Source organism: Pteropus vampyrus, unplaced genomic scaffold (genome assembly GCF_000151845.1).
Source record: "Pteropus vampyrus isolate Shadow unplaced genomic scaffold, Pvam_2.0 Scaffold2, whole genome shotgun sequence".
Lineage (NCBI taxonomy): Eukaryota > Metazoa > Chordata > Mammalia > Chiroptera > Pteropodidae > Pteropus > Pteropus vampyrus.
Genome location: NW_011888783.1, coordinates 22,906,082 through 22,918,228, shown reverse-complemented (window position 1 = coordinate 22,918,228; position 12,147 = coordinate 22,906,082). Strand labels below are relative to the sequence as shown.

General features: G+C 32.2%; 1 protein-coding gene across 8 annotated transcripts in view; it reads right to left on the bottom strand.

The window, feature by feature from the left end:
• Positions 1 to 12,147, bottom strand: part of SCN3A (sodium voltage-gated channel alpha subunit 3) — a 90,325-nt gene that overhangs the window by 19,723 nt on the left and 58,455 nt on the right. For all 8 annotated transcript variants that reach the window (XM_011358339.1, XM_023528589.1, XM_011358356.1 and 5 more), the window contains exons 17-19: positions 4,439 to 4,559; positions 3,144 to 3,298; positions 2,215 to 2,388 (exon numbers count right to left, since the gene is read on the bottom strand). In XM_011358339.1, the coding sequence (XP_011356641.1) occupies positions 2,215 to 2,388; positions 3,144 to 3,298; positions 4,439 to 4,559 (450 nt within the window). The remainder of the gene's footprint in view (positions 1 to 2,214; positions 2,389 to 3,143; positions 3,299 to 4,438; positions 4,560 to 12,147) is intronic.

The following is a 12,147-nucleotide window of genomic DNA, read 5'->3' as shown; positions in this document are numbered from 1 at the left end:
TATTAATTGAATTAGTGAATGAATGTTAGAAAGTTAGACAGATAGCCCACTACAATCTACTTTTACTTTTAGAGAACTGAAGAAATTACATTTTTTACATAGATAAATTTCTCAAAGTTCAAAAGTATATTTCTTCTGGTTTGAAGTGCTTCACTCTTACCTCAGTTTTGTTTTTTCTTTTGTTTTAGCTTTTTGTGGCTATTTAGTTTTGTTACAGCAATATACCTGAAGGATTGTGAAACTATTTTAATTCTGCATTTACTTTAGCTCAGTGGACCCAGTGGTCTGAGAACAAGTTGTTATCTGAGATTACAACTAACTTGTGTATTTCAGTCCCTGCTTTGGGAAAAAGAAAAAAATAGACCCATTTAAGGTAACATAATTTACCCAAAGGTAAGATGTTTTAAATACCCAGTTCTAATCTATTAATTTAGTCTCACTTAAAGAAAAAGTAATTTTTTGGGCACCATTCTTTGTCATTGATTTATTCATTTTTGACATTATTTGATAGATCCCTAAGTGTCTATATCAGCTGTTTAAGGATACAAACAAGATACAAAGCCCCTGTTTTTGAGAGATTTTTTTTGCATCATATTCACATCTTCTGGATGAGGGAAATACGTGGAATACTAAAAGTGCAATGTAGTATTTCAGTGAATATAAATTTTTTAGTAAATGTAAATATTCAATAAATTTCACAATGTTCTGAAGAACTTCTATCAAATTTGTAAATGATCTTCATACATGACAAAATCTTTTTGAACTAAATAAGATTCTTAATGTATTTAGTGTTCCATCTTTTCAGGAAGAAGCTAGAGATTATAAATGCTATATCCTAAAGCTAATCTGTAAAAATAATAATACATTTGTACCAGTTAGATAAGAAATCTGTGGGATAAAAGAGCCCTGAATTGAGAATTAGGAAATTTGGACACTAATCTTAGCTTTGTTACTAAGTAGATATGCTATTTTAGGAAAATTATTTAAACTGAGGCTTCATTTTAAAATAAACTCTTTAGAAAACCAGAATAAAGGTTAGATATTCCTTAAGGTCTATTCCAGCTGCAGAATATGAGAATATTAAACTTCCTCTTATGGATAGCTTTTCAGGATAATACTGACATTCATCTTTAGTATTTATTAAATACCAGCCATGGAAATTGGAAGTCATTTCTGGTCTATTAAGAGTGACTTGGCAGCAGATTTATTCTCAACTCAAAGAGTTGAACACATTTTGGTTATAGAGATGAGTATGTATGTGTGAGAGAAAGGGGAATAGAATTTAGATAGGCCCACACTTGTCAAAAATGATAAAAAGAATGAATGGACATGTACGATAATCATTGATTAATAGTGGCAAGTGTTAAAGCTAAAAATAAAGTGCTTTATGATTGCTAGGAAACAGCTAGAGGTTGCTTAGAGCACTTTGTTTTGTTGGGAAAGCCTTGTGCAGTGGAATATCACAGACTACAAAGAACCAGGTGACTGTTATTTTGCCCCATTGCCTCTATATCGCTTGGAATAAAAAAAAAAAAAGGCTGTAAGTCAGATCCCATTTTTGGCAATGTTCCTATGACTGCTTATCCCAGGGTAATCAGATTCAGAGCAGGGCTCCTACACCTAACTCTTTGCATGGTAAATATCTGATTAGCTCCTGGGCTATCTAACTACTGATTTAAGAATAGAAATGCATTTTATTCTTTGTGGGTATACAGCTGAATAGATACAATGTAGGGTTTTTTTTTTTTAACATTATTTAATAAAATGTACTCTAGTAAGGTATTAAAGAGCAATTCTCATAATTGCTGGCCCCAAATCTGTCCTGATTTTACTTCCCTGAATTTTTTTTTTTTGAACTGTTAGTAAGTGCTTAGATCTGTCAATTAACACTGATTTTTTTTAAGTTATTCCTTAACTTGAGGTCCTTAACTTTCAGAAAAAGAAGAGCTGTCTCCTTATGACAGAGCAGTTCTCTCTCTGTTTTCTCTTACCACTGTCCACATCTTTAGGACCTCTTCTACTGTTTTCCAAGAGACTTTTAACATTTTTTGCATTTATTGCATTTATTATATTTTTAAAAAGATAATTGCATAATTGTGTCAGCATTAGTGAAACCAGGTTCTCAAAAGTCAAAGTTTTAATTCTAGAAGTATATGAAATGTAAAATTTGCCTTTTTAAAAAACAATTTAATAAAAATCACTCAGTATACTTACATCAACGATCAAGAAATCTAGCCAGCACCAGGCATTAGTGAAATATGTTTGAAATCCATACGCTACCCATTTGAGAAGCATTTCCAGAATGAATATATAAGTGAAGACTTTGTCAGCATATTCTAGCATGGTTTTGATAGTCTTTCGCTGTTCAATGTATATATCTTCAAAAGCCTGTGAATGAAGAATGCTTTTATTTTACTTGAATGGCTTGCCTCCCCCAAATACTTGATAAAATTGCTTAGTATAATACTGGTCACAAAGCAATAATTTAATAAATATTAGCTAACATCAGGCAAACATTGAACATTAGACAACATTTAAAGTCTAAAACTAATGGAAAATGTTGGCAAGGAAATGTCAGTATCTTCACTGATTTAGTATGTACTTTCTTCCCTGCCTTTTACCCCAAAATTTCTATTTCAATTACTACTACAAAGACGTGCTTTTAGAGTAGTAAACTCAGAAAATAATTAGAAGTTTTGTTGATGAGGGAGAGACTTGAACTATTCCAACATAATGATTGGAATGATTTCCTGAATGATCCGTATTATTTTGAAAGAATAAATTGATTAGACATAAAGAAAGCAAGATATACTTTTAGTCTATAAATGTTAATATGATTAATAGTGAGAACTGGATGGTATTTGATGTGGAAGGTAACATAGTTACAGAATGTCTCTGTAAATGATTGTCTCAGTGAGGAAAACATCTGTTAGAAAAACACCAGATGAGAAATTCCATCTGGCTCTTCATGGCCTTGATTTATTTTGTACTGAATTTTGCACAATTCAACTCTGGGTGCCAAGCTCTGCAAGGCACAGATACACTTTCTCCTTTACTTCTTAAACTCAACATATGCTTCTGGTATTTTCAGAAAATAAGCTATTCTACTAGAATCTGATTCTTGCAATATGCTTTTCACTTACCAAAGCACCACTACTAAGAAGGATCATGAAGACAATGAAAGTCTCAAACCAGTTGTGCTCAACAATACTGTAGCAGGTTTTCCGAAGATTCCACCAGATCTTTCCTTTGCCTTCTTCTATACTTACTTGACAGAATGGAAACTTTTTAATACATCCTAAAAGATAAAATTAAATATAATAAATTAGAAAAATATTTTACTATTAATTAGGAAAAAAAAAAAAAAACTTTGTTGCTCCCTCCACACCCCAGGCTCAGATCATTATTTTATAGGGTAACTGGTTACTCCATTCTCTAGTTATCTTCAATATCCTTCCTGTATAATGAATCATTTTCAGATTTAGTTATTTAGCCAGCTATCTAGAATTCAAGGAATTACTTTACCAAGAGTTGCTTGAGTATAAATGTTTCATTCCTTAACACTAGTTAGGATCTCTCTTCACCTCAAGGTCACTGATGAAAATAGGGTCCAATAACACTTCTCAGGTTTGGGGGAAAACTACACATTCAAATTGTTTATTCATTTTTTGATGTGATCCTGGACTTTCACTCCCTTCTTATCATGACAGAAAATCCCCCTGTCTTCCCAGTTATCAGCCATTGTCAGTTTTCCCAAGCTAATTTATTTTCAGCTTCAGTGCTTTTCTAAGTCACACCTATGACTCATCTTGTCAGTCAGTATCTCTATTTCTTTTCCTCCCCCTCTTTGCTTTCATGTTATTTCTAACTTGAATCTACTCTCCTCCTCTAACTCTCTGAGCTTTTAACTTATCAGATTAAATCCAATCACACTGAGTCAGCAAATCTTTATTGATTTGTATGCAAGACACTGCACTGGTTGCTGTGAGAATTACTCTTCTCTGTGTCAAAGCTCTACAACACATTTACATCCCTAGACAGCTCTGGCTACAGCACAAATTAACCACATTTGAAACTATAAGGGATGGGGTGTAATTATTGCAGCATCTATAAATCAAATAATCACACTAACAATGAGGTCTGAAGGGAGTGCTGTATCAATGAGATGACATTCCAGAATGTCATTTATCTCATAGAGTCAACTTTATTCTGAGGACTAAAGGAAAAAGACATGTTAAATCATCTTAATTGTGCAAGCACAGACACTGCTATAGTATAATCTGGAAGTATAGATAAACTAACATTTTGGAAGAAAAGAGGAAAACAAAGATAAACATGCCTTCACCAATTTTTTGAAATATTTCTTTGAAATGAGGTATCATCCTTCTCTGTAAGGAAAAAGGGGAGATGACATTTAATCATATTAGAGCTTGTTTACCTTCAGTAAAACAAGCTTCTGGTTTAAGGTCTTCCTCTGGTTCAATTTCAGCTTGGTCACCTTCTCGGGGTGGAGCAACATCAACTGTGCTTCCTTCAGATGAGCTGGTTGCATTTAATTTCTGGAAACAAAACCCCATTGCAAAGATGTAACTTTTTTCCCCTTTTATTCAGTTAATTTGGAAATACTCTGTCATACGGTGCAAAAAATGGTAGAGATAGCATTTGATTCTATTAACATTACTGATTTTACATAATTCATACTAATAATTATAAAATAATTAAAGTCCTACTTTTCAAAACAATGCAACTACTGACTTGGTTCAGACAAAAAAATGTTTAGACAGCATTCAATGTGGGTGATTTGGAAAGGATGGATTATACTGATTAACTTGTTCTGTGATCTCCATTTATGTATGAATCCATACGAAAATAATTTAATACATTAAGACTAAGACCAACTCAAGAATAGTTTGATAAAAGTCTTGTATGCTGACATCCACTGCTGATTATATTAATTAAAATGCATCAAATCAAATTGTACTTTCCATCACTTCCAATGGAAATTTTCAGAGGGCAAAGAACATTACCAGTTGTCTGTAACTACTGTCCATGTTTCTATAATTTTAGAAAGGAAGAATGGCTCATTAACATTAGTCACAGTCATTATACTTCAATTTTGAGCTATATTTTCCTCTGGCTTATGTAATTTTCTTCACTCTTTACTAGCAGAAAAAGATGGATCTCTCTCTCTCTCTCTCTCTCTCTCTCTCTCTCTCTCTCTCTCTCTCTCTCTCAATTGCTTAAATGAATTATGAATTCAGTACTTGCCAAAGAATTCTAAATGGAAATTTCTTCGTAAATGGCATTGTCCAGAATCTGGGTAGACTTATTAGGAGCACATTCTTAATTCAACATGTGATCAGGCTGTGAATTTTTCCATTATATAAATCACTATGACATGCCACATGGCTAAGAAGAGCCATTTCAGTGTTACAAGAATAAATATCTAGTAAGTACTCTGAGATCACTTGGGAAGACATTATGGATATGTAATGCTTTATGAAAACTGGTGCAAAGACATGACATACAACACAGCCTAGGCAATGTAAAGCTTTTAGAAGGAAAGAACAGCACATGGACAGGTTAATGCTTTCAAAACCTCCATTTACTTTAGTAGCTAGTGGTAGGGTCACTCTGCTTCTGAAAGAGTAATGTGTTATTAAAAAAATATCTAAATGACTCCCTCAATATAGGTCATATCGGAGGAAATTTGGCTCAAAATTTTTGATTTATTGAAATTATAATATAAATGTAGTTTAATATTTTATAATGTGAACTAATTGAAGAATAGTATCCAGATGATACTTTCTGTGATGTTACTTTGAGGGAGAGGCTAGCCAGGTACAACTAAATATATTATTAAAATTACTTTAAGTCAAAATATAATTCTATAATAAAATACCTCCATGTCTGGAGTAGTCTGCAGATAGAAGCTAGACTGATGATTTTTGGCTGATGATTTATAGGATTATTATAGTGCAAGAATTTTACCATTAAATTCCTCTACATTTTGGAGAGGTGGAAGGCCAAGACATTTTCTTCTCCTAGGAATTTTGGGCTTACTACAGCCAGGATATCTTTATTTTTCTAAGGAAATCCTATGAAAGCTAGTGCTGGATAGAATTGCTGCAGCTTCTGGTTTCATGAAGAAAATATTAGATAATTGTTTTGACTCAGCAACTAACTCTTTCCTTCAAATGTTACTTCTTGTTTTATGGATTGGACACTATGACATTTAATGAGTGGCAGTAATAATATCATAATTGCATAATATGATAATATCATAACTGCATATATAAAACCAGTAAGAAACCAAATTTTTTTTGAGATTAGTTATGAAAAGTTTCGTGTTTCTTCTTTTTCTTGGCCATTTCAAGCTCAGGAATTTCTTTTGAGCCTGGTCATGGTCCACCTTCTCCATGAATCCTTTCTTTCTTGCATATTTCCACACTTAATTTTATAGACTTTTAGTCCTTATACTTGTTTGTTTTGACTAAATATTCTTATAAATATATATAAATTATATATGTACATAAAATTATATACTTATGTACATATATATAAACATATATACCAAAAATGTACACACACACACACACATATGTATATCAAAATATCCAAGCATAAAATAGACACTAAATAGTGTTGATCAGGTTTATGAAGAGTGAATAAATTAATGATTGCATTTTAGAATTATTCTTATAGAGAGAATTATAGTATTTAGATAATTTCATCTATTTTGAAATAATCATGGAAATGTCTAAATCCCTCCATCATGGTCTTGACAGAAGTCTAATTGTATTAGAAAATGTATTTTCTTAATGAATAGGAATTGTCTAATTAATAATATGTTAGTGATAAAAATACATGTTATTTCCAAAATGTTGCTCTAAAATATAGGCTGACATTTGATAAAGAAATCTAAGGGAAGATATTAATAAGTATATGTGTATATACACACACAAGTACACATATACTTTTCTTTTAGAAAACTTTAGAAAATATAGTCATCCTTCACTTCTCATTTTACTACTGTTAATATAATTGTGAAGTGTTGAATATTTTTCATTATAATTATCTGCCATATATTATACAGGTATCTTAAACACTTATTTGAACAAGCCCTTCACAGCATAAGTAATAGTAGCTGCTAATCTGAATGACAACTGAATCTGGTGTTTACTAAGTATTGACCTCTCTGTATGTATTTTTGTTATTGGTACTGGCTTCACATTATTAACATTGGTAAATATGGTTAACGTGTTGGATATAAATAATTTTAATTTTCTAAATGCTATGGAGACTATGCATTCAAAAATCATAAAGTAGGGAGGATCAGTAGTGAGTTAATTAGCCTCTATCCTCCTAGCATTATGAGGTAAAACATGTCTTTTGAAAACAGGCAAAGGAAAAAACTCTGCATGTCTTCTCAAACAAGCATTTTACATAGAGAATTGCTTCACTGTTACCCAGGAGTTTTTCTGTTTATAAGGATAATATAAGGATAAATTCTTAAAATTTATGCTCTGGAAAGTTCCTTAAGGAATGTTCAGACAGAGACTTGAGACCCTCAAACCAAAGCTTAAAAGATAATTGGTAAACTAGTGTTCATTTCACTAAAAAGTGTTTTGTGAGAAGTTCCTTTCCCTATGGAGGTTGCCATAAAGTTAATTCTTCCTAAATTGAAGAATCAGGCTTATTTATATTATAACCTTCATAGGCCATGATTTTGTCATAGAATGCATTTTATTCTATAAAATTATGAAAATATCGAATCAACTACATAAAATTTTTGAAAATGTGAATTTACTTACAATTTAAAATTAAGGCTTAGGCTGTCTTTAAGTTATAACAACCAATTATCATATATTTCCTGATATACTTTGGTCACTGGATACATAAATAATTTTATTGCTGTATTTTTAAACCATTAACTTATACCCTAGGAAACTTCTTAAGCATTTAAACTTCTACACATTGATGTAATACTATCTACAGAATCTAAACATTTTCTAAGTTCAACACTTTGACATTTATACTCCGGTAGGGTGTAGTTTGTGATACATTTTGTCATAGCCATATCAATATGACTTCCAAAATGATTTATTTAAAAGCATGTAACTGATTTAAAAGCACGAGACTGATGATAAATACAAAGAATAACTTACTTTCTATATATTGCCATAGCTGTGATACTATGATATAAAAAAAGAGCAAAGAAACCTGAAATGAAAATTTCCATATTAAGGAACTTGATGACTATACTAAATAACTAAAATTAATACTCATTCTGAAGTAGTTAGAAAAATATTAAGAAGTATATAGGCATAACAATAGAAAGCTTCCATATAAAACCACATAGTACAAGCTCGGACTTGTTTTCTTGTACTATTTTCTTCCTACTCTTCCAATATTTTATGGCATTTAAGGTTCGATTCTTCCATCCCTTGTAGAAATTACTAAGTCTACAGAGGGATGATGGCTTATGCACACTGGGAAGCAGGTTTTAAGATGCAACATTCTCCAGACCTAATTCAGCCGCAGAAAACATGCCTGGCTGTAGCAGAAGCCTGGCGCAATGCTGTGGAAGCCGCACGCTGATCCAAGAACCATGTCCTCAAGGACATGGTACCTGAATATGAAGTTTTCAAGAAGGTTAACTGCAATACCACTCATAAGAAATGACAGAATCAGCACCCCAAAAGGCCATGCGACCATGTTTTCCCCCTAATAGCATGAACTTATGTAGAAATTTCCTCTTATGCTGAATATTGCCGTTGATTTTTATCCAATTAAATAATGAAATTTAACTTTCAGAGATAGACGAGAATGTTAGCAACTGGCCTACTTCCACTGAAATGCGCTCACATTTCATTTATTTCCAATCAACTATCAAATGTTTGACTCTCACAAACTGCAGTATGATTCAAGAGGCAAAAAAAAAAAAAGATTCAGCCATTACAGATTGCCTTTAAAATCTAGCCATTGATCTCAAAACTTCTGGAATTTGTCTTGCAAGTGGAAGAGGAAAATCTTTTGGTCATACATACTGTCAGGGCCTTAGTCTGATCTTTTGGATGTGCATATCCATATCTTGACTTAAAACATTTTACTTGAAGAAAAAGTAGCCACAGTGAGGCCATTGGGCTGCTTATCCAAGGCAGCAAGAATACGACTAAAACCAATAGTTCTTTTTTCTGGACCACTTATTGAAGGGTTAAAAATATTTGGTTTGACCACAACATATTTTAAATGTGCAACACCCCTGGTGCTCCTTTTGTTTTAAAATCGTCTTAATGAGTATATAATGTGTGAAGCAAAATAATTGTGTAGTACTTTAAAAGTAAAGTGAAGGGGTATCAAGAAGGCAAAAGAAAAAGCTGGTTTATTTTGAGAAAATACGCAAAAGTTGCCACTAAACCAGCCTTAATTGACTTTAATTTCAGCAAAAGTACACTAAAACACCAAAACAGTTCTCTAAAGGTTGAGGTACATTTAAAATGGCCATTCACACACCCATCTGTGCCTCTGCAAGAGTTGCCTCATATTGTTTCACAAAGAGTGTAACTAAAAAGTCAGTGCTTGCAATGTAAAAATCACACAAACCATCAGGGACTGTATTTCTATTTTTCATTAATAATTTTATTCCTGAATTTGTTGCATTCTACAATTAATTCTCAGTTATCCCTAAAGAAGAGCATATATACAAATTAAACCTAGAGATAACCCCAGACTCTACTTATTTTTCACCAGAAATCTTGAAAACTTCCAATATTCATGAACTTTTCATATTTCCTTTAGAATTTTCCTTGCAGAACCCTCACTCAGGCTGAGATTCCAGTAAGCAATTATATCAACAGGAGAAAGTTGAGTCAAGAGAATAAACTAGATTTAGTTAACCACAAACATACAGTAATTTTAGATGATGCCTTTTATTCCTCATAAAATTATATAATTAATAATAAAGTAGGAAATTTTCTAAGTCTTTTTTCTGCTTTCTTAGTTTTGGGTAGAACATTTAGAGAGAATTAATCTAGATTAGGGAAATTTTTTTAAAATGGCTATACTGGACCAATTAATGATGAAGATGCAATGAACTTTTCCTAACACATATCATGTTGCTTTCCTTCTTTTAATTACCTTATAGTTATCACTTATGGTTTTGCAGACACATGACTTAACAACTTTCCTAAATTACTTGAAAATCCAAGATATGTGGTGCCCAAATGCATACAGACTATGGCCCTTCATATCCAAAATTTCATGAACACTACTTTTTTTTTTTAACAGAGCCTTTCTCAAAAAAACATGGAAGCAAACCCTTCCATCTGGAGCACATGAGTTGGCTGGGTTAAAAATTATATTCACAGATCTGAATATAATAATCTGAAAATGAAATCACTATCAAAAAAACCCCAAAAACCCTGTGAGATTCATTTTGGTAATACAATTTACTTATAAGGGCTGAATCAACAACAAAGAAGTTGTGGTCTTATTTTAATGAAACAAAAGCAGAGAAATAAAAAAATGCATGCTCTCAAGTTCTTGACTATATGAACTTTCAACATTCCTATTATGTTTTAAAATAGATATAAATCCTATGAGCATGCAATTATTGCTTTTAAAAGTCTAAAAAGACTAAACTGGAAAACTCATTAGCAGAATCAAATATGATGGTGTGACTGCCCGCCTTGCCTGACCATGCTGTGATATGTCACACAATTCAGCAGAGAGCAGCTGGGTATGTCTAGCACTTCCTTGCCATGGCAGGGGAAGGAACATAGCTGAGTAGCATGCAGGCCAATCAAAATTCATTTAGAAAGTGATTGTACATGTACAACTTGCTTGGGTAACCTGGGTAAAAGTGGTGGCACGAGTCTCTGGCTGGTTAAAAAACACCAGAGCTGCATTCTTGATGTCTCCAGCTTGATTTTACCCCTGTGAGAAGTAAGAATGGTAAGCAGTGAAGGTCACAGTATGATATTGCTAGATTGTGCTTTGGAATTTAACTTCAAATATGATTCTTAAGAGCATTTATTCTATATCCTTTGGGAAGACAATGAAATCTTTTAAGAATTAAATTGTTGGAATCCAGAGTCATATAAAAATTTCAAGAAATCATGATTAAGGGAACTTTAAAAATATAAAAACAAACAAAATTCTGTTTTATCTTGTCATAAGATTTGTACAGTTCTAAGTTATTCTAAAATAAAAAGAACACTATTTTGAAATCCATACCTTCGATTCTCTTACATTTTTTTCCTGCAAATCTTTATATTTGTTTCCACACCAGCCTGTTTATGTCAGTGGTCAATATGAATAGATACAATAGATACATCTATATAATATATATTATATAATATATAATAACAGTAATTATTGTTTTTATCTCTAAAAACTTATAGGGAATCATTTCTCCCCAACTACACTATGACCATATATACTTTATTATTAAAGTGAATGGAAGTAGAGTTTTCAAATACCATCTAAATTAATGATTAATTTACTGCCTCTTCTTAAAACAGAAATGTATTGAAAAGATTTTTCCTTCCTCCTTCTCTTCCTTCCTCCCTCTTTTCCTTCCTTCCTTCCTTCCTTCCTTCCTTCCTTCCTTGGTTCCTTCTTTCCTTCCTTTTGATTGAGACATATATCACTGCTGGGTTTAGCTTGTATGTTTTCTCATTTTTTTCAGCAAAGACAAAGGATATTCTGTGTTCTCCAAAGCATGGTTCAATGTTCTTTTTCTACTTGTGGTCAAAACACTAAGAAGCATAAACCAAAATGTCACTTTATGAATATGTCATTTTCAATTTGTGTATGTGCTGTAGCTACTAAAAAAAAGAATAACACAGCCACCATAAATGCATATCTGAAATGTGACCTGTGTTTAATGCCAGCAGTTTTCAGAAATTTCTGCTCAAAACTGAGCTTTGCTGGAATTTGTCTAAATCTGCTTTATAATGTTAGAATGTGGTGATTTTTGCTTTTATTTTTTAAAACAGCATACTTTAAAATCTTTGTGTGAGCATATATGAGAATTACCTTATTTTTCAGGATTTTTTGGTACTAATTTTAAAAACCAGCAACATAAAATTTATCGTTGAGTTTAATTTACTGCACAAAATAATGTGAAATTGTATCCTAACT